This window comes from Oryza sativa, chromosome 11, assembly GCF_034140825.1.
Source record: "Oryza sativa Japonica Group chromosome 11, ASM3414082v1".
Classification (NCBI taxonomy): domain Eukaryota; kingdom Viridiplantae; phylum Streptophyta; class Magnoliopsida; order Poales; family Poaceae; genus Oryza; species Oryza sativa.
Genome location: NC_089045.1, coordinates 2,274,335 through 2,302,278, shown reverse-complemented (window position 1 = coordinate 2,302,278; position 27,944 = coordinate 2,274,335). Strand labels below are relative to the sequence as shown.

The 27,944-nt window shown below is 42.1% G+C and overlaps 5 protein-coding genes across 5 annotated transcripts; 3 read left to right on the top strand and 2 right to left on the bottom strand.

Annotated features, from left to right (window-relative positions):
* The first annotated feature begins 801 nt into the window (after positions 1-801).
* Positions 802-9,283, top strand: LOC4349776 (DDT domain-containing protein PTM). The gene is made up of 10 exons (XM_015761750.3): positions 802-2,452; positions 2,548-3,219; positions 3,547-4,777; positions 5,683-5,980; positions 6,064-6,188; positions 6,268-6,728; positions 6,835-6,863; positions 6,983-7,657; positions 7,766-8,788; positions 8,879-9,283. Exons 1-9 carry the CDS (start codon positions 1,230-1,232, stop codon positions 8,716-8,718), a joined length of 5,667 nt encoding a protein of 1,888 aa, XP_015617236.1. The 5' UTR covers positions 802-1,229; the 3' UTR covers positions 8,719-8,788; positions 8,879-9,283.
* Positions 9,284-9,800: 517 nt separating this feature from the next.
* Positions 9,801-11,972, top strand: LOC4349775 (uncharacterized). The gene is made up of 3 exons (NM_001404444.1): positions 9,801-10,266; positions 10,502-10,673; positions 11,617-11,972. Exons 1-2 carry the CDS (start codon positions 9,877-9,879, stop codon positions 10,670-10,672), a joined length of 561 nt encoding a protein of 186 aa, NP_001391373.1. The 5' UTR covers positions 9,801-9,876; the 3' UTR covers position 10,673; positions 11,617-11,972.
* A 1,582-nt stretch (positions 11,973-13,554) lies between these two features.
* LOC4349774 (pyruvate kinase 1, cytosolic-like) lies at positions 13,555-17,807 on the top strand. Its single transcript, NM_001404445.1, has 16 exons — positions 13,555-13,852; positions 13,973-14,069; positions 14,163-14,260; positions 14,346-14,501; positions 14,678-14,755; positions 14,884-15,015; positions 15,158-15,238; positions 15,439-15,510; positions 15,592-15,681; positions 15,875-16,019; positions 16,090-16,178; positions 16,317-16,412; positions 16,562-16,629; positions 16,717-16,816; positions 16,945-17,004; positions 17,300-17,807. The coding sequence occupies exons 1-16, from the start codon at positions 13,784-13,786 to the stop codon at positions 17,450-17,452; spliced, it is 1,584 nt and encodes a 527-aa protein (NP_001391374.1). The 5' UTR covers positions 13,555-13,783; the 3' UTR covers positions 17,453-17,807.
* A 181-nt stretch (positions 17,808-17,988) lies between these two features.
* LOC4349773 (uncharacterized) lies at positions 17,989-22,388 on the bottom strand. Its single transcript, XM_015761344.3, has 8 exons — positions 21,689-22,388; positions 20,738-21,007; positions 20,532-20,660; positions 20,382-20,453; positions 19,967-20,128; positions 19,271-19,481; positions 18,833-19,168; positions 17,989-18,731 (listed from the first exon to the last, which is right to left on the bottom strand). Exons 1-8 carry the CDS (start codon positions 22,283-22,285, stop codon positions 18,619-18,621), a joined length of 1,890 nt encoding a protein of 629 aa, XP_015616830.1. The 5' UTR covers positions 22,286-22,388; the 3' UTR covers positions 17,989-18,618.
* A 736-nt stretch (positions 22,389-23,124) lies between these two features.
* LOC4349772 (peptidyl-prolyl cis-trans isomerase FKBP42) lies at positions 23,125-27,212 on the bottom strand. The gene is made up of 7 exons (XM_015761347.3): positions 26,905-27,212; positions 25,938-26,117; positions 25,187-25,276; positions 24,543-24,727; positions 24,260-24,382; positions 24,036-24,188; positions 23,125-23,691 (listed from the first exon to the last, which is right to left on the bottom strand). The coding sequence occupies exons 1-7, from the start codon at positions 26,972-26,974 to the stop codon at positions 23,365-23,367; spliced, it is 1,128 nt and encodes a 375-aa protein (XP_015616833.1). The 5' UTR covers positions 26,975-27,212; the 3' UTR covers positions 23,125-23,364.
* Positions 27,213-27,944: the final 732 nt, after the last annotated feature.

The window sequence follows — 27,944 nt, the reverse complement described above, 5'->3', positions numbered from 1 at the left end:
GGCACAGACAATAAAACAATTAGTACCTGCATGTGAAGATGCATGATCGACAGCTACCTAGAAGTATAGCGCAACAATGTACAGTCCATCGACAAAAGTAAATCGTAACACCTGAGCACATTGAAAAACATACTCCCCGTGTAACAACAACGTGCGTGCAAGGAGAGCCCAAGGCCAAGCCAAGGAGAGGAGACGCGCAAGCTGAGAAACACACACACACCCGTACACCTCCACACAGTGCACAAGTGTGTTGCGAGCAAAAGCCTCGCGGAGTCCCGGGGAAAACGACGCCACACACTGCTCCGGTATTCCCCTCTCCATCCATCCATCCATCCACCTACGCAAACGCAAACGCAAACGCCAACGCCAACGCGAGCGACCACCCTGGCCTGGCTGACTCCCTCCACACTTTTGAATTTGAAAAGTGCATCACCCTCTCCCTCCCTCCCTCCCACATCTCCCTCCATTTTCCTCCTCGCCCTCGCCTCTGCTCTCGCCGCCGTGCGTGCGTGTGCTACTAGTAGTGGACACCCGTACTACGCTACTCCTCCCCGCGCGGTCGAGCCAGGTCAGGTCAGGTCACGCCCCCACACGTCGCCACCCGGGTCGGTTCGTAAGTTCGTTCCCCGCACCCACCACCCGGTCCATCCACCTCCCCCCCACAACTATCCCACCACCGCTCCACGTCTCCCCACGCGGGTCGGGCGCAACCGACCGGACCCGAACTCCGCTTCCACAGCGCGGCACGGACCGACCGACCGACGCGAGCCAGGCTCGGGTGCGAGCCTCTCGCTCGTGCGGTTCACTTCTTTCCTTTTCGCCTCGCTCCCCTTCCCTTCCCTTCTCTTCCCTTCTCCTGTGTCATCTCCTCTTCCCCCATCTCCTCTCCTCCGCCTCCTCGCCTTCCGCCGCCGCCGCCGCCACCGCCGCCGCGTAGGGTTGCGACCACGCGAGGGGCTGCCGGCGGATGAATCCAATCATCGGGTAGGGTTCCGCTCGTCGCGCGGGGATCTCGCCGCGGAATCGGGTGGGGGGTTGCGCGTTTTTCCCCTTAGCTCTCTCTCCAGATTCGTAGCCCGCGAGTGTGCCCGGCTTCGCATCTGCGTCGGGCGGCGCCTCGGGTCCCGGTGGATGAGCCCCGCCGGAATCTCGACTCCGGGCTCGTGATTCGCGATGCGGGGGCTTTCTGTAGCCGCACTCGCTTAGGGTTTTCGGGGGTGTCCGAGAATATGGAGGAGCCCATGGAGGTTTCTGATCGGATGCTCCACGCCTCTCCCGCCGCGGCCGCCGCGGCCCCGGCGACGGCAGATGATGCGCGCGAGACGGAGATCGCAGGGGGCATCGCGTCGGCGTCGGCGGCGGTGGAAGACCCCCCTGCTTCGGCGCCCCCCGCGAGTGAGGCGGCGGGCGAAGGCGTCATCGCGGTCGAGCACGAGCGTGCTGCGGCGCATCCGGTGAGCGAGACGAAGATGGACGTCGACGAGGTCGGGACGGCGGACGCGGAGCAGGCCGTGGCGCCTGCTGCAGGGGAGGTGAAGGCGGAGGTGAACGGGGGCAGTATCCCGGACAAGGAGCAAGATGCGGCGGCGTGCACCCCGATCCAAGTGAAGACCGAGGTGTATGAGAACGGCGTTCAAGAGCAAGTGCATACGGTGGCTGCTGTGGCAAGTGAGGTAAAGATGGAAGGATGTGAGGGCGGGGTGGTGGATCAGAAGCCCACCACGACTCCTGCCGATGGTTGTCAGATGAAGGAGGAGGGGGAGTGCCTTGTGGGCCGTTACATCAGCCGGAGTGTCGCTGGGCATGGTCGAATTCTTCTTGGGAAGGTTGCATCCTATGATGGCAGCACTGGGATCTACAGTGTGGTGTTTGAGGATGGGCAGGGTGAGGATTTAGAGCTTGCTCAGCTCCAGTCACAACTTGTTGGTGAAGAGAATGGTGCATTTGGCATGAAGGTGAGCTGCCGGAAGAGGAAGCTGGACTTGCTAGTTTCATCCGGTGGCGCCACTGAGGTGAAAGGGCCACCAATTACTAGGCAGAGGGTCAATGAATCTGAGGTGTCCACTAGGCCTGATGAGTCGCAAGAGAGTGGGTCTGGCTCGGATGCTTCTGAGGATGTTGAATCTTCAAGCAATTCATCAAACTGCACTAAGGAACTGCCAGTAGAGCATTATCCACCAGTTCAGGTCCTGGAGTTGCCTCCGTCTTCAGGGGACATTGCTGTGCCAGAGGAGGCCATAAGTTATCTTTTTTCTGTATACAACTTCCTGCGATCGTTTAGTGTGCAGCTGTTCCTCAGTCCATTTGGGCTGGATGATTTTGTTTCATCCGTTAATTGCACCACGCAGAATACATTGTTGGATGCTGTTCATGTCTCACTACTGCGGGCACTTAGGCGGCATCTTGAGACCAAATCTTCTGAAGGATTAAAACTGGCTTCAAATTGCTTGAAGTATGTGGTCTTCAACCTTCCACTATTGTTCTCATGAGTGTTTATATCTTGTTATTTCAATTCTGACCTTTTCACTTCTCTTGAATCAATTCCAGGTATTTAGACTGGACATTACTAGATTCATTGACTTGGCCAGCTTTCTTGCTAGAGTACCTCTATGTCATGGGTATTATTAAAGATCTAGGAGGCCGGAGATTTGGTAGAAGTGTCCTAGCCATTGAGTACTATAAGCTTCCTGTTACCCTGAAGCTTAGGATCCTGCAACTACTATGTGATCACGTCATTGATTCAGAAGAACTCAAGACTGAACTGGAAGAACGGGAAGGTTACAGTGAAGAAATGGAATATGAGATGGATTCTAGTACTTTTGCGGAGGTTGGGTCAAGATCAGTATTGACTAGAGGCTCAAAGGCTCCAGCTTGCAAAAAGCTCGACGCTTTACAGAATCTGGAAACTGCCCAAAACGGAAATAATCCAGAATCTGCTTCAACACATGCATCCCAGGATGGCAACAGTGATGATTGCCGGATATGTGGAATGGATGGGACTTTGGTATGCTGTGATGGCTGCCCATGGGCATACCACTCAAGATGTATTGGTCAGAATAAAGCTTTCCTACCTCAGGGGGATTGGTTCTGTCCAGAATGTGTGGTTAACAAGCTTGGACCAACCTCTTCAAGAATAGAGCGTGGCGCAAGAGGAGCTCAATTATTTGGCATTGATATGTGTGGCAGGAGCTTCCTCGGATGCTGCAACTATTTGCTGGTGTAAGCTCTTTCATCCTCATCCTTCAGTACTTGGGGTTTATGAACATTCGTTCTGCACTGCCAGTCTGCAATTGATTAGAGTAGAGTAGCCAACATTTAATTTGCAACATAAGCTTTTTTTTTTCCATCTCTGAATAAGGTTAAACATGGTAGCACCAGAAAGTTGGAATGTACTAAATTAACAAGCGAAAAATCATATTACTTTGACTTGGTAACCTTAGTAGTACTCATTTGAGTGTTTAATAGTAATCCGACTGTTACCCCATGACAAACTTGCCTTTGTTCTATGCTTTCTAAATGTTAATTCCATCAAATAAAATAATGCAGGATTGGAACATCTTCAGATGTGGAGTTTTGTGCAAGATATTACAATCATTGTGATGTTGTCAAAGTCGTCCAAATACTTGCCTCTTCAGATGCATATACAGATATATGTAGGAGAATGACAGAGTACTGGAGTCATCTACTTGATATATTTCAGAATGAGAGATCAAAAATAAGTAAAGAGGTTGGTAGAAGCCTTATGTCACAGTCCAATATTCTATCGACCGCTACTCCAGTGAAAGCAAATAATGGAAGTGTTCAGGCAACTTTGAAAGATGGTCAGGACAGTAAGATGGCAGTGCTTTCCCAGACAAATGCACATCAGGTTATGGATAATCAATTTACGTTGTGCTCAGCTAACAATAATGAAGCTTTTAGGCAAACTCCATTAGCTAAGACCTATGTAGATAATGCATACAGAAATGGAGCTTTTGGGCCCAGTGGGACATCCTCAATTTCTCACCAGAGCATGTCTATGGTGACAGTTATGCCTAACAGAACACAAGCACAGCCAGCACATGGATTGATTCGTCCAGACTTGTCGTGTGGTTCAGTAATTGGTAATGGTATGTCTAGAGAAAATATCAGGAGCTCTATTTCTGCTAGGGCAGACTTGATCAGCCCACCTTATAAAAGCAAGCCCCCTGTTCAGCTAATTACTGAAAATATGAGTGGTGGCAAGCCAGCTAAATTCTCATCTTTTAGACCACAGGCTTACATGAATCTATACAATCACGGGAATGTTGCAGCATCTGCTGCTGCCAATCTAGCTGTTCTTAAATCTGATGAAGGTAAGGCTCCAACTTCCCATCTGACAACAAACCAAAGGAAGAAACTGGCTGCTGACTGTGCTCTACAAGTGAAAGCATTTTCCTCAGCAGCCTTACAATTTGTTTGGCCAAGTACTGAAAAGAAGGTTATGGAAGTCCCAAGAGATAGATGTGGTTGGTGCCTTGCCTGTCAAAGTTCAGCAGGTGGAACTAAAAAAGCTTGTTTTCTTAACATGGCCACTGCAAATGCTTCTAAAGGATCTGCTCGAATTCTTAGTGGCATGCGTTTAATCAAGAATTCTGATAGCCATTTCCCCAGCATTGTTACTTATTTAAGCCACATGGAGGAAAGTTTGCGTGGCCTTTTAGTTGGTTCACTACAAGATGTGCAGCGGAGACAACAGTGGTATAATCAACTAAAAGATGCTTCCAACTGTGGAAATATAATACCCCTCTTGCTTGAAGTGAGTTATAGGGTTCGAGTCAAGTTTGTTTCAGCATCCATTGATATTTCTCAATATTCTACAATTATTCATGATATATATAGTTTGTAGTTTATAACTCTCAAAGTGTGCCATCATGTTTAACATATTCTAAAATTTCTCTGTTACTAGGCAAATCCTTAGTTATATACATGCCAGTCAAATGTGTTGTATCATGAATTCTTTAAACCTGAAACTTGATTGTATCCCACAGTAGTAGCAGTTAACATTTATAATCATACAACTACTGGGATATGTATTTCCAGTGTTTTATTATGAATTATTTGAACCCTAGGTATGGGCTAGTTTCTTGTTAACTTCTTTCAAACCTGAGCTTATCTTATTTTGCCTGGATGATGCCATGACTGATGGGAAAATAAAAGGAAATATTCCCTCTGTCCCAAATTATAAGGGATTTTGGGTGGATGGGATATATACTAGTACTATGAATCTGGTAGCACATTTTTCAGTCTTGCTATGCATCTTGGGCTAGATATATATTTTACATGTAGGGTTTGCCACTCTTCATAAGTGTAAAGTGCCATTTGAGGATCAGCCACTCTCTTTCTCACTGACATGAGGCATTCGAGTGACAAATTCTCATCCACCAATGGTGGAGAGTGACAGACCCCAAAATCAACTCTTGGATGATAAAATGAACTCGATGCTGAAATTCTTAGTGGGTAGAGCATGGAATTTTGAAATACAGTGTCATATTTTGCTTAATTATATCTTGTGCTAAGTGCTTCTGGAGAATCAAGTTCGACATGCAATAAATAATTGTAAAATAAACTTGAAATGTTGTTTCAACAAGTGTTGGTGTAAAATAAATACAAATGACAGGTTGAGATCTTATTATCTATTTGTTCTTTGCATCTTTTGTGCAGTTGGAAAGTAATATTCGTGGTGTAGCATTTTCTACTAGCTGGCTGAAGCTAATAGATGACTGGCCTGTGGAATCTCCTAGTGCATCTGCTGGTGCATCCCGTCCTGCAGCATACCAAAAACGTGGAACTGGTGGAAGGCGGGGCAGAAAACGTTCAATGGCATCTGAATCTGCTCCTGTTACTGATGATGACAACAGCTGGAAAGAAGTGAATTGGTGGAGTGGAGGAAATGTTTCAAAGCGTATCTTACAGAGGGGGGCTCTACCAATTTTGACCATTAGAAAAGCTGCTCGTCAAGGTATTGCACATGTCTGTCTGTTATTATTATCCCTTTCTCTGTCTCAAGGTGAGAACAAGTTGACATGATCTGTCGCTCACTAGGTGGAAAAAAAAGGATGTTCAGTGTGTCTTATCATGAAGGCTCCAATTTTCCAAGGCGGACTCGGCAACTTGCTTGGAGGGCATGTGTTGGATTAAGCCAGAGTTCATCTCAACTTGCTCTCCAGGTTAGCACCTTCTATCATGATGTTTTGAAGTATTTAGATCAAGCTATATGTATTCCTAATATACATATCTATCTCACAGGTTAGATATCTTGATTCCCACATAAGATGGAAGGAGTTCATCCCTCCAGATCAAATTCCTTCAGAAGGGAAAAGTGTAGATTCTGACTATTCTGTTCTCAGAAACGCAGTTGTTTGTGATAAAAAAATAGTTGACAATAAGATAAGATATGCACTTAAGTTTCCCAACCAGAAGCATCTTCCTGTCCGTGTAACAAAGAATATTTTGGAAGCAGAAGATAATCAGGATGGGGATGGGAAATTTTGGTTTTCTGAAAACCATATCCCACTATACTTGCTACGAGAATTTGAGCAGAAAGCTGGGGTTAGCTCCTTGCCTACTCCAGGAATGTTAGATTCTAACTGTTTTGCCAATTTCTACCAAAGGCGAGTAAAATCATCAATTGGAGATGTTTTCTTCTATCTGCTTCACAAGGGTGATGTATATCCTTGCACCTCATGCAAGAAGGATGTTTCCTTCAGGTTTTTGTTCTACACCTTATTGCTTTGTTCATTCTGTTATTGTTTTCTTTATAAGATGCTGCTTTATCTTTATTTCTCATATATCTTTGTTGTTAATCTTATGTAGGGATATCATAAAATGCAGCTCTTGTCAAGGTACGGGTTTCTAGCATACCCCCTTTTTTTTTGCTATTTCCTTAAAGTAGAGAATAACTGATAAATTACTGACGTTTTTCCAATATGAACTCACAATAGTAACTAAAACAATGTTTCAGGTAATTGTCATAAAGAGTGCACATTAAGGTCTGTTGGTAGCAAAGAGGGCAATGCTGCTTCCAGTTTAACATGCAAGTTGTGCCTTCAGAAGCGTAGTCTTATGCTTACAAATTACAATACAAACGCAAGTTTCATCCTACCTCAACAGAAGAGTAATGTCCATCACGCAGTGGCAGCTCCCAAAATAATCTTTAAGGTTGGTTCTTCCCATTCCGCTGAACCAGCCACAAAGGTTGAAGCTCCGCCAATCGTGAAGGTAGAAGCCCAGCCAGTGGTCAAGAAGGAAACCTGGCCAGTTGTGAAGATGGAAACCCAGCCAACTGCAAATGTAGAAGCACAGCCAACTGCAAAAGTGGAAGCCTTTCCAATTTCGAATTTGGCAACTCAGAATAATGCAGGGGCGCAAGTCCAGCCTAAGACAAAATCTAAAAAACCCAAGCCAGAAAAACCGAGAAAATCCAAGAAGACTGAAGAGATCAAATACTTTGGTCTCGTGTGGAAGAAAAGCACTAATGACAAAAATAATAATGAAAATTCTGGAGAAGTGTTCAGGGCGAATGATGTTATCCTAAAAGGCAAGGATGGTGTAGGTTCATCAATAAAACCTACTTGCTGTCTTTGTAATAAGCCTTATTGCCCAGATTTCCTGTATGTCCGCTGCGAGAGGTGCAAAAGTAAGCCCGTCTATCATTATTGTAGGCTTGTAGCTTCAAGTTATGTATATATATATATGTGTGTGTTATCTATCAGATTTTAACTTCTTGATATTCTTCTTTGTTCAGAGTGGTTTCATGGCGATGCCTTGCAACTTGAGGAAGAAAAGATATTTGAATTGGTTTCATACCGATGTTGCAGATGCCGAAGGCGAGCCATACCAAAATGTCCTCATTCAGATGATTATAAGAAGCCTGAACCAGAATACAGTGAGCAAACAGTCGCTACGTCATCACAGTCAACTATGCTTTCTAGTGAGGAGAATTTTGCTGTAGCAGATCAAGATCCACTGCTTGCTTCATATGGCAGAGTTGAACCGTTTGGAGCACAAACAATGGATGCTGATTTATCGATGAACATGATGAGCTTTAACCCAGGAAATCAGAAACTATCAGTAAGAAGGGGACAAAACAAAAATTGTGAATATGTTGACCAATCCAGTATACATGTGGATGACTATTATATCCAGAATCAACCTCAAGGGAATGCAAACATCAATTTCAGTCACTCGAATGAATTCTCTTTGTCAGAGGCTGATGGTGTGGATGCTTCAGAGCTGTTGGGATGGGATTTTTCTCAAGGAAATACCAGTGCTGCCCCTTCTGATTTCGCAGCTAATTGCCCGTGGAATGACATCAGCTGTGGCAGCGTTGCTGGTGATGAATATGAACCACAGACTTATTTCTCATTCACCGAACTACTTGAAGCTGATGATACACAGTTCGATAATACATTTGGGATGTCTAATAGTGTGCAAGATGATGGTGACCAACAAGGAATTGGTTTTGATGAAATGGCTTTCATGATGGAAGATGGGGCCTCAAACATGCCTTTCCCAGCTATTGACTCCGCCTCTGACGAGGTAGCATGTGACAGGTGCAAGAATCCTCAGCCGCCACCTGATCTCAAATGCGCAGTATGTGGACTGCAGATGCACCGTCATTGCTCGCCTTGGGAGGATGGTGAACAGCCATCAGATAGTGCCGATTGGAGTTGTGGTGCCTGCCGGGAGTGGCGATGATGAGCTTCAAACTTTCATTGCACTTGTTACCTGAGAGCTGCATAGAGCAGCTGTCTAATTACAGTCGAAGGTAAGCACAGCATTTTATCTTTGAATACTACCTGAATTTTTCAGTTTAACAAGAATTTGGTTTATGGTTCTGAGCATAATTTGTGTTTAGGTGGATCTGTAGAAGAAATCTCATGAAGCACACCAAGGAGGAGCGAGGGAAAATTTCCCTTCTAGCTATTTGGCATTGTCAGTGCCACTGACCGTTTGGGAGTTGTGGCGTTGATTACTGGACACACCTTAGCAATATGGTTTGACAACCAAGGTTTTCGGCGAACTGTACATATATTAATGAATGGTTGATCGAAAAAGCCGTTTTCCATTCATCTAGGCGGTTTTCTTTTTAAGGGGAGGATTATAGGATTAGATTGCTCTTAGTTACGTGTTATATAGGAGCTCTGGACTTTGGAAGCCATGTTCCTGACAATGTGTTGTCTTGGATTCTTTTGCCCCTTTTTTTCCCTCAGAAAAAGAATAGAAGTGCCTCTTTCTCCGAGTGGATGCGATATCCTTGATATATATAGCCTCGGCTTTTTCCTCTGATTAAAGATGCTTGTTGCTCTGCCTTTTTCTGGTGTGGACGTGCGGTGGCTGTACGAGTACGACTATAGGAAAGATCATTTTTCACGTCTTTACTCTTTACCCTTATATTTTTCATAATGTCATGGCTTTTATGTTTCTTTCTGCTTTTACTTTTGAATCGTACAGTCAAAATGCTTCACCGAGCCACACGAGCCACTTCAATGCACAAGAAGATTGTGATGCCCCATTATATTGTATAAGCAGGAAACTTTGCATGGATTTTGTGAAAGAGGCAAGTTCAATTCCTGCTGCTCTTTGGTCTCTCATCACTCAAAACATCATATAGGCCTCCAGCGTAGTTGCATTTCTACATGGGCCGAGCAGGACGTCACATCATACAGGCCCAGATTGTAGAAATGGGCCTAGCAGGACGACACACATGCAGGCCCATATGCATAAATGGGCCGAGAAGTAGACCATACCAAACGATCCCGTGAATGGGAGTGAAGCCGCAGGAGGGTTTTCCCTTTTCCACCTTGTCGCCGGCAAAGCCACAGCCACGGCGATCTGCTCCCCCTCACGGCGGCGATGGCGCTCTCGACCTCCCGGCCTCACCACCTCCTGCGCCCTCTCCTCCGCGGCTTCCACGCCACTTCTCAGGCCATGGCGAGGCCTGAGCCCCACGAGTTCTCCAAGCCGAGCGACTACCTCGGGAGCTGGGAGCCCGCGGGCGACCCACGGGAGGCGTGGGCGCGGCTGGAGCGGCTTCGCAAGGGCTACGCGCGCGACGTGCGGCAGCTGCGGAGGCAGTACTCGTACGAGATGCAGCTGCTGGAGGCCGAGCGGCAGCGCAAGGCGGAGGCCCGCGCCGAGGCCGCCCGCCTCGCCAACGAGGAGCGCAAGGCCACCAAGGCCGCCGCCGCGCAGACGCGCGCCGCCGAGCGCCGCGCCTTCGAGAAGGACTTCCGCCAAGCCCTTGTGAGTATCCTCCCCTCTCCCTCTCTTCCCCCCTATTTCGCATTCTCCACCCTTGCACACGACTTGTTTGTTGAATTGCCTAGTTTGCTGAACGAGTCTCTTATTAGAGGATTAAGTAGTATACTACATGTTTTTAGAAATTTTCTGCAAATTTAATTTGTTTCAATTATCTTGTGTAAAATAAAAAGACCCAGCGAAGTATATATGTGTATAACTGAGATGAGATCATGTACAGATGAAAGAAAGAGCTGAGAAGCTGGAGAGCTGGAGGGAGAAGGAGAAGCTTAAAGTACAGAAGAAGGCGGATCACAGGGAGCTCTTGCGCAAGAAAAGCTCTATGTGGGTTGCTGAGGATAAACTGGAAACAACAATTCTTGACGCTATCAAAAATACCACAGCTCTCTGAGGTTTATTGAGTTTTTGCTGCTCCGTTAGCTTTTTTAAATTCATTATAAAATTTGAGACCAAAGACATTTCTTATGCTATATCTCTTAATATGGTGTTAGCAACAGAAAATGCTATAGAGTTAAGATTGATTATCCTATGCTATATTTGATTTAATGGAATTCACTTATCTTTTGAGCATATAAATACTAGCCCTTTCTTTATGTGTGCAAGCTTTATGCAGTCATTTTGCCCTTGTTTATGGAAGAAGCAAAACTTACTAGAGGCACCAATATTATTCTACTTCCCTCTCTGTAGTCAACAGCAAAATACAATATGATCTATAGTATGATATTACAATAGGAAATCTCAAGAGTATAGCAAATGTTTTCTTTAAAACAATCTTGATCACATTTGATTTCATTTTAATTTTAATGGCACTGGTTCATGTACTTAGACAGCCCCAAAACTAGTGAGCCAAACCAAAGTATAAACTGTATTTTGGTGAAGGGTACACTAACGTGGGACAGCCCAACTGGATATTACATAGGTACACAATGTTGTTGTGTTCGTGTATAGTGTCTATGTACTTCCATCCCTCTTTTCATGCTCCTTCCATTGCTGTGGTTGTCACCATATTTTTGTACTTTGAGTTCAGTAAGCTTCATGTTCGCGGGCATACTTGTACTATTAAGGTTTCCAATACAACTTGAACTGAGGAATGACCCTATTATCATTTTTTAATACAATCGTGACTTGAGTTAGATGAATGTCCAAAGAGCAACTTTATATGCCTTCTGCAGCCAATAGGTACATGGTTTAGTACAACTAGTGAATGCTCATAACGATTTCCTTTTCTTTTATGATCTTGACTGCCCATGATACTTTGCCTGCCATTTCTTTGAACTGAACTATGACTTAAGTTATTTCAGATACAGATGGGCATCATTGTTTTCCTTGGTGCAGGATACAAGATGGTGTATTCTGAAAGCATGACGGAGGATGGACTGAAGGAAGCTTATTTGTGATTCCCTTCTGGAACTAATCACAACTGCCTAAGCAATAACAACCATATTTGAAAATTCTGCTGCAACACTGTATGTTATATTGTTAGACTTGAACGCCAAGCTGAAATTGTATTTTGGCATTGCCTTTTTTCTGAGAGAGACCTCTCTCCTCAAATTTCTGTTAAAAATTTGTTGCACGATTAAAATTATCATGGCCAAATTTTGATTTTCCTGCATGATCTAGTTGCAAACTGTGTTTTACGTTTGGGTACATTTGTCTACATTTTTTGAATGGAATATTGGAGTTCATCGTTGAATTTGCTACTGTCATAATATATCATAATATAGTGCATAGTTCTTTTCTTCTCATATACAAGTTGGTTTGTGTATAATGCAAGCATGTCCAACTGCTCAAGAAGCAATTGAGGTTTGCAAGTATTTGTGGTTGACGAATAGCATTTTGCGTTCCTCCGTGAATTGTTAACTCCAGTCTGAGAGGAAACCGGAGCCTTGCAAATGGGTCATGGAGTATTGACGATGGGATCAGAAAGTGTTAATCAAATACCATCGGCACTTCTTGGCGTGCCAGACACATCTGTTCTAGAAGCAGAATCGGAATCCGTTCATTCCGGTCAAATAGAAACAGAGCAGTATCTTGGTGAAAACTGCTGCATCAATCGATAATACAATGTTCTATTTTTTCTGTAACTGTCATAAACAATGTTCTGGAAGAAAGCAAATGCGAAGAAAAAGGGAACATGAAATCAAAGTTTGGATTTCTTTTAAGCTGAAAAGAAATTCAAAGCGTGGAAACGAATTTGACCGCGTGACGCGTGGGATGAAGAGGAGAGGAGACAAGGGAAAAAAGAACCTTCTGGAGGCCGGTTTAGGCACGGCTTTTCTTTTTTGTCTTGCTTCATTCTAAAATAATAACTTCATTTTGTCTTGTCTTCTGATTTATCTAATTTTAATATATTTGTCCCTTGGTTTTTATAATCTCGATTAGAATTCTCGTTACTATAATTGTCCTATAAATTTAGTGAGATCAAAGAATGTATTGTTGATTTTCGTCTTTTAAGCATGAATTAGGGGGCTTCTTTATAGAATGTAAGTATGGTGTTATCCGGGTAGTGATGTGTGTGCGTATGCGTTTACCATGTAATAAAAAATGTCTCTAATATTATAAACTCAAATGTAATAATTACTTACAAATAACTGAGAAAAAAAAAGTAAATTTTAGAAAAACTGTAATTATAGTGAGAAAACTATTAGTTTGCTGCAACATTAGCATCATATTTCAGTTTGTTGTAATTATACCGTAGGAAATCATCATAAAACTGTAACTTTGCGTAGTATGTGTAGGTGATAACAGTAAGCTTGGGCCACGTAAAAGTATAGTTTTGTAATAATTTTGTATAATATCATTGCAACAAACCGAAAATAGGTTATTAATATTGCTGCAAACTGATAGTTTTGCACTATAGTTATAGTTTTTTTGAAATTTAAAAAAAAAAAGATCTACTATACACCCTCCGTTTAAAAATAAGTTCATTCGTAGGAATTTATATACAACGTTTGACCTTTTTCTTATTTAAAAATTATTTATGATAAGTATTTTGTTGCCATTAGACAATAAAATACGAATAATTACTTTATGTATAAATTATGTTTTTTAAATATTTTTTATAAAATATTTAAATAAGTCTAGTGGTTAAACGTTAGATATAAAAACCAAAGTGAAGATGTTTTTGAACCGAGCGAGTAGATCCAAACGCCATCATTCCCTGGTGCGGCCGAAACCGGTGGTGGTGGTGGAGGGGACCGGTCCAAACCCGCGGATGTCAGCATCCACCGTTTCGCATCGCGGATTAACTGTGTTGCTGGAGGCAGGCAAGGCATATGCTGCGATTCCACGTTTTTTTCTTCTCCCAAATAAAAAGGCGTCTTCGTTATTGTATTGGATTCCAGAGGTGAAAGCTAGGAACACACAACCCACACGCCTCGCTGCCTCGATTGATTGATTGATTCCTTGGAGAAGAAGAAGGAGGAGGAGGAGATCGAGCAGCCGCTGACGCTCGTCGTCTACCTCCCGATCTGATCCGAGGAGCGAAGCGAACAGGGGCAAGATGCATTCGACGAATCTGCTGCTGGAGGAGCCCATCAGGATGGCATCCATCCTGGAGCCATCCAAGCCGGTAAGACCTCCTCCTCCTCCTCGCCTTCGATGATTTCGCCTCAGATTTTTGCTGGTTTTGGTTCTGGTTGGAATTGGATTGAATGGAACCCTAACTCGCTTAATTAATTTCGCCTCCAAGAGCTTTTTCCCGGCGATGACCAAGATCGTGGGGACGCTGGGTCCCAAGTCGCGCGCCGTCGACACCATCTCCTCCTGCCTCAAGGCCGGCATGTCGGGTAACGGATCAGCCAGCTTCGATCTCCTCTTACCTCCACCCATTGCGCACTGTTCTAATCTAATCCTTTCTTCGTGTGTGGCGGAAATTGCAGTTGCCAGGTTCGATTTCTCGTGGGGAGACGCTGAGTACCACCAGGAAACCCTCGAAAACCTCAAGCTCGCCATCAAGTCCACCAAGAAGCTCTGTGCTGTGAGTTCTCCTGACAATTCATTCATGATCTACTAGTTAGTCTTGCTGTCTACTAACATTTGGGAGTCCTCTCGTTGTTGCGCAGGTCATGCTCGACACTGTCGGCCCGGAGTTGCAGGTGGTGAACAAGAGTGAGGCTGCAATCTCCCTTGAAGCGAATGGCACTGTTGTTCTCACCCCTGACCAGGGGCAGGAGGCCTCCTCCGAATTGCTGCCCATCAACTTCTCCGGGCTTGCTAAGGTATACCTTCAGTAGTTCAGTGTTATTTATATGAAATATTATGATTGTTTTTACTTTTGTTGCAATCAGATCGGTCCTTGACTGTTTCCTAGAGAAATTTTGTATGTTACCATTACGTCACCGCAATTTGTAGCATCTGCTATGTGAAAAAAATTGACTCTTTTTGTCCTTTGCAGGCTCTGAAACCAGGTGCTACAATTTTTGTGGGGCAATACTTGTTCACTGGCAGTGAGACTACTTCAGTTTGGTTAGAGGTAAAAATCTTCAGCATGCTAAAACTGGTGTTCTGTGTTTGTGATGTGTAATGTGTTACGTCCTTGTTAGTAGGATGTGCTTGCTGTCTACATTTTCTGATACCTAATCTCCATTCTGCTTGATATAGGTTTCTGAAGTTAAAGGAGATGATGTGGTTTGTGTGATAAAAAATTCGGCTACTCTGGCTGGTTCACTGTTCACCCTGCATTGTTCTCAGATTCATATCGACTTACCTACACTGTCTGATGAGGACAAGGAGGTAAGGATCGATCTTATCTCTTAGCTAACTGTAGCAATATGAATATTTCTAGTAAAACTATTATTATTTCTGAAGTTTGATTCCCTCACTCAAACCATCTGTAGTAGTGGTATTAAAGCTTAAGAGTATGCACTGATTCCAGGTTATCAGAAGATGGGGAGCTCCAAACAAGATTGACTTCCTCTCTCTGTCTTATACAAGACACGCGGAAGATGTGCGACAGGTTAGTGACTAATTACAGTATGGATAGAGATGCATTTTCCTCATATTTCCTGTTTGCCCGTTGTGCTTGAAAGTTTTGCAAGTCTACTGTACAGTGAAAATATTGCATGTCTATATTCCAATATATACTCTCCTCTACCTCTTCATTTGGTATTTGGGAAGAAATTCTAAACAGTGCTGGAATTTCTCCTTACATTACAGGCACGTGAGTTCCTCTCAAAGTTAGGCGACCTTAGCCAAACTCAGATTTTTGCCAAAATTGAGAATGTTGAGGTATTTGCAACATACTCTTTATATATTTCTTAGCCAACTTTGATTTGTTCTACCACCTATCAACTCTTTAATTATTTGCAGGGTTTGAATCATTTTGATGAAATCCTGCAAGAGGCGGATGGTATCATTCTGTCAAGAGGAAACCTTGGAATTGATCTTCCACCTGAAAAGGTTAGTATCTTATTTTTGACTTATTTTAGCAGTTCAGAGGGCATTGATTAATTAATAGTCCTACATACTCTGCTTCTTTTTATTTGGCTATGAAGCTTTTAGTGGCAGAGTCCTCAAGTTCTTTAGCAAGAATTGCTCTGTTTTCAATTTGATATGTAATTTGCTTACTGATCTTTAACTTCTGGTACTGTAGGTGTTTTTGTTTCAAAAGTCTGCTCTGCACAAGTGCAACATGGCTGGAAAGCCTGCTGTTGTTACTCGTGTTGTGGACAGTATGACTGACAACCTCAGGCCTACTCGTGCGGAGGCTACTGATGTGGCAAATGCTGTACTTGACGGTGAGTTGTTTGAGTTGTTGATGATGTTAATTGCCTTCTGAAAAATCTGAACCATATATTTTTTGTTCAGGGAGTGATGCCATTCTCCTTGGTGCTGAGACTCTCCGTGGTCTGTACCCAGTTGAGACTATCTCAATTGTGGGCAAAATTTGCGCTGAGGTGAATTTTCTTTCTACTTTTATGTTTTTTCTTTACAATTTTCAACAAGTACAATGAAAATTCACTTCTTGTTTTTCTGTCTATATCAGTCTGTTAGTAACATGATTTAGTCATATTTGTTTGTCCATTGTTTCACAGGCAGAGAAGGTATTCAACCAAGATTTATACTTCAAGCGGACTGTGAAATATGTTGGGGAGCCCATGACCCACTTGGAGTCTATCGCTTCTTCTGCGGTGTGTTTCTTCTCTTGTTCCCAAAATTTCTTAACGTTTATTGTGCACATATAAAATATTTTTGACTATTCCATTGTTTTTTGCTTCACAAAGTCTTTATATGAAACAAGGGTTTCTTAGTCTGAAATTGTTTCTTGCCTATTTTGCAGGTGCGAGCTGCTATCAAAGTGAAGGCTTCTGTCATTATTTGCTTCACATCATCTGGACGCGCTGCAAGGTAGAAAGATGTGAATATAAACAGGATAATGGTGTAGTTTAATCAAAACTAATTTCATATTTCATCTGGTATCTGTAATGTCTGCAGACTAATTGCCAAGTACAGGCCCACCATGCCTGTTCTATCTGTTGTCATTCCTCGTCTGAAAACAAACCAACTGAGGTGGAGTTTCACTGGCGCATTTGAAGTATGTAATCAGTCCTTCCCTTCTATGTTTATGATCTTTTTTCTGATTTTTTTCATGTAACATGCTTTCTGTTATCTGGTTTATGCCTGACTATTGTATCTCATATTTCTCGTATGCTTTTCTTTCAGGCAAGACAATCACTCATAGTTAGAGGTCTCTTTCCGATGCTTGCTGATCCTCGCCATCCAGTAAGTACTATTGCAAAATATTTGTGCAAAACACACTTGGTGGATTCTTTTTCAATTAAACAACACACGGCCTTTTATCATGGGGGAGGAATGAACTCTTGCAGATTTCTAATACATATCAATGCCTATTAGATATATAGCATTAAACATAACATGCTAGTCTTATTGCTTGCATCATGTCCCACTGTTATTGAAATGTTATCTACCACAAATGTTTGAAAGCAATAGCGGTATATGCAGTTAAGTTCCAAACGATTTGCTAGGACCCTTGTTGATCTTTCACCTTGTCCTGCAGGCTGAATCGACCAGCGCTACCAATGAGTCAGTTTTGAAGGTTGCTCTTGACCATGGCAAAGCTTCCGGTGTGATCAAGTCGCATGATCGCGTTGTTGTCTGCCAGAAAGTGGGTGATTCCTCGGTTGTGAAGATCATTGAGCTGGACGATTAGACGACCAGCTTGTGCTTGTTGATGATACTACGGCAAGTCATGGTTTGCCAGATTTTGACTAGGCCAAAAACGATGCTTCTTGGCTATATGTATAATTCCTATATAGGCTTTCCAATGAGCAGTTTTTCCTATGGTGTAATCATAGGATTTGCCTTACTATTTGAAACAACTACGTTTTAGTTATGTAAGTTATCAGATTTCAATGCATCATATCACTTCGATGGGCAAATGGAATAATGAAATCGGTACTGTACCCTTTGGTCTTTTGATGTTCGTTCCACCTTTGTCAATGTGCTGATGTGATTTGCGTGTTCCCTAGAAAAATGTGATCATGTGATATAGCAAGGGTTAAGGGACATGACATGGTTGAAGATCTCAATGCTCCAATCAAATTCGCAGATCTAATTTTGGTTGAAATGTAATCTCCCTTGCTATTCAGGCATGTTTTCCACACAAGAACTTGAGAGAAAATAACTGCTAATTTTGGTTGCAATGTAATCTTCCTTGCTATTCAGGCATGTTTTCCACACAAGAACTTAAACAGAAAATAACTATGTTAAAACAGCAAAAACAGATAACCTGTTGTGGTCGGCGACTTCCAGGTTTACTAACTTATTACAAAGCAACTGGGGTCAGCTAGAATCATACACATTCCACATCATTTGCAGATCTCATTTGCTGAAATGGGCTATGATGTCTGAACAAACCTGACGTTGCTGAAAAGGTCACAACAAACAGCTGATTTATATAGCTTGTAATCAGCTCAATACAGCCTCATCTCTCCCTCCTCTATACCGATTATTTAAGCTTACAATCTATACACGTCTATTACTGCATTGCATGCACCCATTGGATTTCGCAGTTTGTACACTTCAATGTGCTGTACTTCAGTCCAGTCTAAACAGAATGTGTAGCTAAAGGAACATTTTGGCTTCCCATACTAGTGCTGTTGCCAAGCACTACGTAAAAAATGGTGCAAAATGCTACTTGCACAAAAGAATGATCATTGACCAATACTGTTAACCTTCCAGAAGCAGTTGTGCAGGAGAATCTTTAGCTTCCGATGGTCCTATCATAAGTAGTCAAGTTTTCTCTTAAAAGGGGCAATCCCGTTCCCACGTCATTGACAGGTTGCTTGATGGACAATTGTTGATTTCCTTGCTAATTTAAGCAACACGAGAGACTGAAAACTGGGGAGGGTCAGAAGATATCTGATTAGCCCACAGATTTGCAACTTTAACAAAGTAGTGATCGGCATCCCAAATGATGACCTCCATTCCTACATCAGGTGAAGAAAATAATTATTAGTTGGTTGATAGAAGCATCCCATAGTTGAAAAGTCCTTTGCGGGGAAGAGGTAACTGCAGGATAAGTATTTACCAGGTACAAGACTAGTGGGCAAGAGGGTAAGTTTACATGCCATCTTGTCACTGGGAAGGAAGCTTTGAAGATTGGGCACCTCAATGTCATTAATATTGATGATAGACTCGAGAAGAACTTTAGCAACAGGTGCATGTAAGTTCTTGCTGTCGACAACCATTGTAAGAGCCATTCCTAAACCACTAGTCCATGAATTAACGCAGCTGTTCCAACAAACCAACATTTTACTCAACATTCCAGGATCTGCAAGAACCCAAGGCTTGAAAGATAGCATGGATATATGTAAGATCTGTGCAACTCTGTAGATCTCCCCAAGAGCAATAAAGTAATGAGCACCTGTGCAACCAACAGAAGGCATGTTAGTTGATCATCTTTCTGCAAGCAAATGATTACCGAAAAAACAAATTATACAGCTCTGCTCATTATTCAGAGTCCCACCTTGAGAAATTACTGTTTCGCCAACATTTGCATGACAAGATTCCTGCCAAATCATCGCACCATGCTGCAATTCTTGGGCACAGGACAGAAGCATACTGTACCATGCACTGACATAATCACATTGCTCCTCTTTGGATGCTATTTCCAAGGTACGAAGGATTGACACGCTGTGCTTATAGAGTTTAACAGCTGAACTCATGTCTTCCAGTGCCTACGTTGAGTATCATATCAAGAAATTTCAATAACCCAATCAAGATCATGTCATGACTCATGGAAACAAGGGCAGAAGGTAATGGCAAACAGAAACATTAAGTGCACATACGTATACTGAAATCAAGCAAAATGACATGTCATCTATGAATCACTTTGCCTGGTACAATCTATATATCACTTTGGAGGCAAGTTCAATGCAGCTTATAGAAAAGCACAATATCATTTTCACATTTAATTATGTTTATCATCTACAAAAGAAAATGTGCATGTGACTACTGAAGACTATCCGCCAAAGAATTTAAGAAAACAAGTGTACTGATCTAAAGTAACTTGATATAAATTACAAGATTTGACAGTGTAATAAAAAAAACATTTTTTCTTTTTTGTCAAAAAGCAGGATATATAAATGCCTAAAGACAATAAGGTGTATAGAGTCTATAGACAATGAGACAAAAATTATATTTCCTAGATAAGGATGCTTACCATTGCTATTATTTCTGTTAAATGGTATTCTTTATCAAAATCCTTCAAATGATCCTCTTTGGCACTGTTAAGCAGCTCAGAAATGCAAACATCCTTTGAAGGATGTTCATCTTTGCAAAAACCTTTCGCAAGTGAAGAATCTTGTAATTCCTTGCAAATTTCCTGGAGATTATGGAAAATGATTAAACAAAATATTATGTTTAATTCATGTTTTGCACTGAACAATAATATCAAGTACTTGAGTTGATCCTAGAAACAAACTCAATGTCTCACAACATTAAATAAATTTGTCGGGATCAAAAGTGCATTGCATGCACATCAATATAACAATACACAAGCAAGTTGTGAAAAAGTCATGCTTTGATAAACATACAAGAATAAAATAATTTATAGCAAAACATTAAGCGGAGCACACCTGAATCTCCCTTTCAGTTTCTGTCATCACTTCATTCTTTTCATCAGAAAGCATAGAATTCTTCTGGCTTTCCTGAATCCGTATCAATTACAAAATTATGAACGGAAGATAACCAAATGATTTATCAGAATATAATCAGTAGTGACTGACCTTAAGATCCTTCTTGTACTGGGATATTACCGTCAATGATTCTTCTCTCAGCTTATGGTAGAAATCAATCAAAATCCTATCACTTGCTGATTTAATTGAATGGTTTTCATCTGTTCCAAATGAAGAGTTCTGATCACTGATCATTAGTCTGTATCACATGGGGAAAAAGGGGGTGAATGTGGAGCCGAAATACCATGAATACTCACCATTTCAGTATTAGAGAACATATCAGAAGAGCTTTGCACACTTTCTGAAGAACATTGCATAATGTGGACAGCATCAATCGGTTCACTTTCTTTGTACAGGTCGAGTATGGCTGCATTATTGGGTGGAAAATAACTAAAGGCCTTCACACTTTGTCCAGCGGACTCACGAGTTCCAACATGATCTGTAGTTTGAACATTGTTCAAATTTTCGCTAACACTAGTAAATAATGACCAGCCCTCCTGGTCGCTGCTCATTGACTTTGGTACATCCTGACAAAATAAAAAGATTCAGACCAATCAGTGGAGAAGGCCATAGACATATCAAGACCTAATACAGAAAAAAAAACTAGAAAGAGGTCATAACAGGATTTCTAATGCTAGAATTTCAGAAATTTTTTTTTAATCAAAAGATATATAAGGATAAAATTCATCCTTTGTTTAGCAGGGACTAGGGAATTCTTATAACAATGTCTGTGTGCTGTTAAATTTACTACTCCGTAAGTCAGAATTTTATACTATGTATACAGATTGTAATAGGCAATAAAAATCCTTCTAGGCAGCTTGACTGTTCAACTTGAAGAATACAATCACATGATTTATTGATTTAATTTCGTGAGGCAGGTCGTAACGACAATTTCATCGAAGGTTAGCTCCAAAATTTTCTGAAGTGGGATTATTTGCAATTGATGAATTGTCTCATTTTAACAGTTTCCACCTATTTTGCCTTCCACCGACAATTGCCATTGGATGGATCCCCATGAGCTGAAAACGAGTTGCATTCATCAGGTTTGTTGTGAGTGCAACATCACAATAAACCAACCGATATGTTATTTTCAGACCGTGATGATTCATGATTGTCACTACATGGTTGGTCGGCCATACATCCCATCAAATTTCTGAAAGGTAGTTAAGGTCACAAGGTTAGCATCATCAACAGTAAGAAAGGCTCACCTGAGTAAGATCCCCATGGGCTTGTCTGCCGCCATCCTGTACAGCATCCGACGAAGAAGAAGGCGCCGCGGCCTTGAATTCCCAGCCATCATCTTCGAATCCGTCACCATCCTCCTCCTCCTCCTCCGCCGCCGCTACCGCTGACCCCTCCTGTGTACCCACCTCCGCGGCGTCGGTGGAGGAGGGTTGCGGGTGAGATCCATAGAGGCCGGCGATGAGGTCCTTGAGATCAGCCGGCTTCGATCCATTGGAGGACGCGTGCGACGCTCCCCGCTGATCCGCAGCCGTCGGCGGCAGCTCGGCCGGTCCCTCCTCCTCCTCCTCGTCCTCGTCGGCGCCGAACAGGGAGAGGGGGAGCGGGCCCCGCGGCTTCTCCCAGGAGGGCGGCTTCTCCGCCGGGGCCGCCGCCGACGAGCCACCATCCGGATTGGATCCGAGGCGGCTGTCGACGAAGTCACCCCAGTCGTCGTCGTAGGCGCCGAAGGCGTCGAAGGCGGCGGCGGCGGCGGGCTGGGGATCGGCGAAGGCGAAGTCGCCGAAATCGAGGTCGTCGTCGAGGAACGGGGCGGGCGGCGGCGGGAACGCGACGGCGTCCATCGGGGAGGTGGGGTTGGGGGGAGGTGCAATCAGCAATGGCGGGTGCGTGCGTGCGTGCGAGAGATGAGATGGTGGGCGGTTGGAGGAGAAGAGGACGGAAAGCAAGAGGGAGGCTCGATGGTGGAGCCGTTGATCAAGTTGCCATTGCCAAGCTGTATTCCATCGTCAGCGCCAGCAAAGAGAATGTGTTTTTTTTTCTTATTTTCCTTTTTTAGGAAAATAATTTCTTTGATTTCTTTCATTGGCTTTGCTAGGTTGGCCTATTGCTGGCACCTGAAATGTTGAAATGCCAACTTTGAGAGACAGATGTGCTATTTCAAACATTGGCAATAAACACACCAAAATTGAAAGTTTAATGGAAATTGGAACGATGTGACGGAAAAGTTAGAAGTTTGTGTGTGTAGGAAAGTTTTGATGTGATGGAAAAGTTAAAAGTTTGAAGAAAAAGTTGGGAACTAAACCAGGTCGAAATAAGAATATGCATGTTTCTCAAATTTATATGGTTCTATCGTTTGTTCTTTCAGCTTATTAGCCGTAGCTAAACTTTGAATTAAAACTTGGTTTTAGAGGTGATTTTTATTTTTTTTTATTGTAGTTTGTTTTACATAATTAGATTTTAAGCCAAAATATTACTTGTAAGTTTTTTTTTTCTAATAAGCGTTGACTTATAATCAATTTTTTGCGATTTACGTAAAATACTTTTTGTATATATGAGTTTCCTTAGAAAAGTGGTTTTCAATTTATTTTTAACTTTATAATATTTAATTAATTCATTTATACCATCAAAATAATCGTAACAAATCATTCAACTATTCAGCACCGCATAACATACCAAATCATTGACACCATAAAGGCAATGTATTGTTCATAGGAAAAATGTCTGAACTTTTAGCTCCCAAAGCTCAAGTCACAATGCAGTGAAGGACTGAAGGCACAAAAATGCCGAGAGATTGTAGAATTTGACACCGATTGCGTGCAGTTCAACACTCCCAACTACTTGTAGTAGAATTCCCAGCCTACAGTACAATGAGTCCATGTTTTGGTCGTCAAATCGTCAGTTCTGCACTATCCGTTCCTATTCATTCATTCTTGGGTTTGAACAGTTTTATGAGATAACCAATCAAGGACACGAGCCACTGCCAGAAGCGAACGATGGAATTTGACGCCTTCGGTTTGGGTTCGGGCCTTGGACCAAAGAGGCCTTTGTACAGCTCCTTCTGTTTTTGGTACAGAGCTTTATCCTGTTCCGCGAGAGACCGAAGCTCACGCTGGATCTCCTTGTCTTCTGGGGAATGTTTCTTGGCTTTCAGGAAGTCCTCCCTCGCTGATTCTGTCTGACCAAGTTCAGCTCTTGCTTTTCCTCGTCTGAACAATGCTTTCACATTGTTTTCATCCTCTGCCAACACCTGAAGAATAGGATTATGAGTTCATCATCCAGTCAATAATTATTCGGTTTCGGAAAAAGGGGGAAAAATTCTTCACTTGATGAATTGCCAGGTCAGTTACGTCATGAAATTAGTGAGGGTTGTCTTACAAAAATAAGTTGAGGAAAATATAGGCAACTGCACTATATTCTTCACTTTTTGGTCCAAGCGTCTAGTTACCATAATAATATCATGTTGTATGTCTTTATTGTCTGAAAGTCAAATCAAAATCCTAATTCATCTGAAGCTATACACAAACCGACTGGTGTGAGTGTGACAGCATGAGTTTTAATAGATTGAACTTTATGCAAACAAAAAAAACTTACAATACTACACTGTGCGATAGCTTCATCGAATCTCTTCAGTTTGATTAGGCATGCGGCCATGTTGAGATGACATGGATTTTTCACAGCCAAGGCCATATCTCTGTATTTCCCGAACAATTGAAACATGAAGTCATCTCCCATGTATGCAATCGCCTGTAAAGAGGAGGAGCTAGAGGATTACGATTAGAGAATCATCTCACAACAGTTGAAGAAGGACAACTAACCATTTCATATTGCTGCATGGCCTCCTCAAACTTCTTTTCTTTGAAATACTCATTGCCCTCAATCTTCCTCCTGTCCGCTGCTTCAATCCTTTCCTCTACTGTCATGTCACTTCGGGCTTTCCCCTGCAGTTGTACACAATTTGTAAGGTTCCTTAGAACATCCAAATCACCTTGAAAACCATAAATAAAATGAAACCAACCAACAATAGTCTCAGATTACTATCAGAAATAATAAGGATAAGCATTATGTTGGGTGGAGATGGTAAGAAGGATGTTTCCCTACCTCTTTGACATCATCAAACCCAATAAGTTCAACTTCATATAAAAGATCTGCCATTGGAGGGACATTTGGGAATGAAAAGCTCCCTTCTTTCCCATAGCCTAGCTCCCAGCCAACATGCAACAGTGCACGCTCCCCACTTCTCATGTTACCAACACCAATGCCTAAACCAGACATTTGTTTTTTCTCTGTCGGTAAAAAGAGAAAAAGGCTTTTATTCCATATGTGATAATCACTGATAAATCCCAGGTATACTCTACATGCTCAAGAGTGTCCAAAAGATATTTGTAGGAAAGTTATATAGTTACCCTGTACCTGTATTGTATATTTAGTGAACCATCAGAAAACAGGGGGGGAAATATATTAGTAATAAAAATATAACTATTTAGTCTTTATGTCCTTGCAAGTTGTCAATCGCCCTCACACACACACACACACACCCAAAAAAAAAACTAGAATATCAATAGCAAGTTGAAAGTTGCTGATCGATCAACTGATTTTCAAAACCCTTATTAGAATCATAGATTATTTGTGGCACTATAAGATCAGAATGGCATAAGAGTAAGCTATTTGATGTGTATCATCTATAGAAGGCATGCATGCAGTGTAGAAGAACTAGGGATAAAATGAAGTATCATTATTTTCACCTTTTCCAATTACTAGTTCAATGGGATGCTGTTCTTGCCAAGTATCCTCGAATTTATGCAGAGAGCCTTGAACCCAAGCTCTATAGTGCACTGTAACAGAAAAAACAGAAACAAACATTATGCAGATGCTCTCCTTCTGAATAAGTATATACATGGTCTGAGAATGGAAGATTGATCTGTAATAGACAGACGTTGACATGCTTATACAAATGATGGACGTGCCACTTGGTAAGAAGTGCTCAAAGCTGATGATTCATAGCAAAGCACAAGTGCATGACTAGTTTTAAATATCATTTGCTCTAAGTTGTTATGAGTTTGGTGCTGCTATGTGCCACACTAGTTATTAGTAAGCCTGTGGTGTTAGAGAAGGCTGTGCGTACATCGAATTGTTCATCCTAAAATACTGTTAAGTATTTCATGATTTCTGGTATCTGAATAAGAAGCTCTTTCCACAGAAAGTTCCAGTACTGGCAATTTAGTTAAAAAGAAGTGTACAAAAAAGAAACAGAGAGCTAGGAGATAGTACAACAGAGCATAAATACTGAGCCCCTAGTACATGTAACTTTACAAATGTATGTTCTGAGCCCCTGATACACAGAGAATAAGTTCTCTTATTATGGAACTTCCATAGAAACAACAACGAGATGAAATGTGATGATAAGACAAATGCTAATGAAGGTGGAATATATTAGCCTCATTCTATAAATCACCAGGATAAATATAGGGAATGATCAAACCATTTATGACATACAAAAGCACGTCGCGAACTTTGATGGTTTCTTGCCATGGCCTTCTTTGATGACTTGTTTTTTAACTTTGTCATGAAGGACCTCCATATTAGAGGAAACCACAGGTGGGACAGAGCCATCTTGCGGAGGTTCAGTATGCACAAAAGAAGCTTCCTCTACAGTTATCTCATTATCACTTGAACCTGAAAAACCAGGATACGGGTTAAGAACAAAGGGAAATTGAAGCATGTTTAATAAAGTACTCCCTATTTTAATACAAATTCTGGTTCTATACTGGTCATGTTGTAATGTAGGGTCGAAGTACTATATCCAATGTTCAGTTTCCAATAGTGCGTGTTTGTTGATTAGAAGGAAAGGGACAACGTGAGCTACATTTTTCGCTGTCTAGTATCCACTATCATGTAGCACGCCGAACCATTTAAGCTCCTCTTAGGACTCCAGCCTCCAGGCATGCAGGGGTTTTCTTTTCCAGATTTCTGTTGGAAGTGAATTGTTTTAAAGCAGGCCAGAGAAAAAAAGGACAATAGACATAATCCATATGGTTACTGATTGTTCCTGTAGACCTATACAGAAATCAACTGTATCGTTCTATACAGTTGAAGCAAATTCAGAAATCGATTTATACTTGAACTTGTTTCTCCGGATTCATCAAAACAAAGGGAGAAAGGGATGCCATGTCATAATTAATTTCACTATTAGGTCTACCAGTACAATTTAGCATTTGATTTGAGCATCATTTGGGGTACTTGTATCAAGGTGGAAACTGCAAAACGATTTGAATTCTGCCTGCGTGCTCGGGAGCTCAAACTAATCCAAGCACATAATCTATACGCCTTCCTTTTGGATCCCAACAAAAAGAAAAAGAACATTCTACACCGAAATTCAGAAACAAAGCACATCCACAGAGCAATAGCCACGCGGGGCTGGTACGGGGTAGAGTGGGGCAGGCGAGAGAAAAGGGAGGCTCACCAGAGGAGGCGGGATCGGCGGCGGCGGCGGGTGCCGGCGGCGAGCCCTCTTCTTCCTCCACCACAGCCATCGCGCGCGTGCACGGTGGTTTGGTTGGGTTTGGGGGCTTCCGAGCTCCGAGGCGGACGGTTCGAGGAGATGAGACTGAGAAGTCAAACAGTTGAGAATACCACGAGAGACTCCAGCAGCAGCAGCCGCCAGCGAGACGTCGCCGTCCGGCCGCCGCTTGATGCGGGCTTCCCTTTTCGACGCGGCCGTATCAAGGAATCCCCATGACGCCAAGCTCTACGCTATTGGTCCAACTTCATGAAGAAATTCTTATTGCACTTAAGAATTTATCACTCGTAATCCCTCCGTACTCGTAAAGTCGTTTATAACAGCGACACGGTCTCCAAAACACAACTTTGACTTCTTTTTTCTATAAAAATATTTATTGAAAAGTGATATATGTATACTTTTATGAAAGTATTTTTCAAGACAAATCTATTCATATAATTTTTATATTTTCAAACTCAACAACTTAAGTGTTATTCATGATTTATATTCCCAAGGTTTGACTTAAACATTGTCCTAAACGACTTCCTTTATAAGTATGGAGAGAGTAACTTATAACTCGTGGAATTCTTATATATTCATGATATGTGGATTCAGTGATAAATACTTAATTGTCATTTTAAGAGTGACAAATAGCAAAATTTCTCTTTCTTACGAGCCTCATTCAATTTCTGTTGTTCTTTTCACGGTTCAATTAAATAATTATTTATGTACTTTATAATCATAATATGTTTTGTAATTAAATTTCTATCATAATCTTATATTTATCCCCTTTTTCTGTTTTCTTAATATTGTGCTTCGAAGGAACCTTAAGTTCCCAACAACTGATGTAATATACTACCTTGATCTAAAAGTCTTCTTCGTATTTCTTTAATTACTAAGACCAAGAAGAAACTACCTCATCCGATTAATACTCCATATTTAGCAAAATTCTCAGCATACATGCAATGGTGTTGGACTGTTGGAGGATGGCTGGTCGGTTCCGA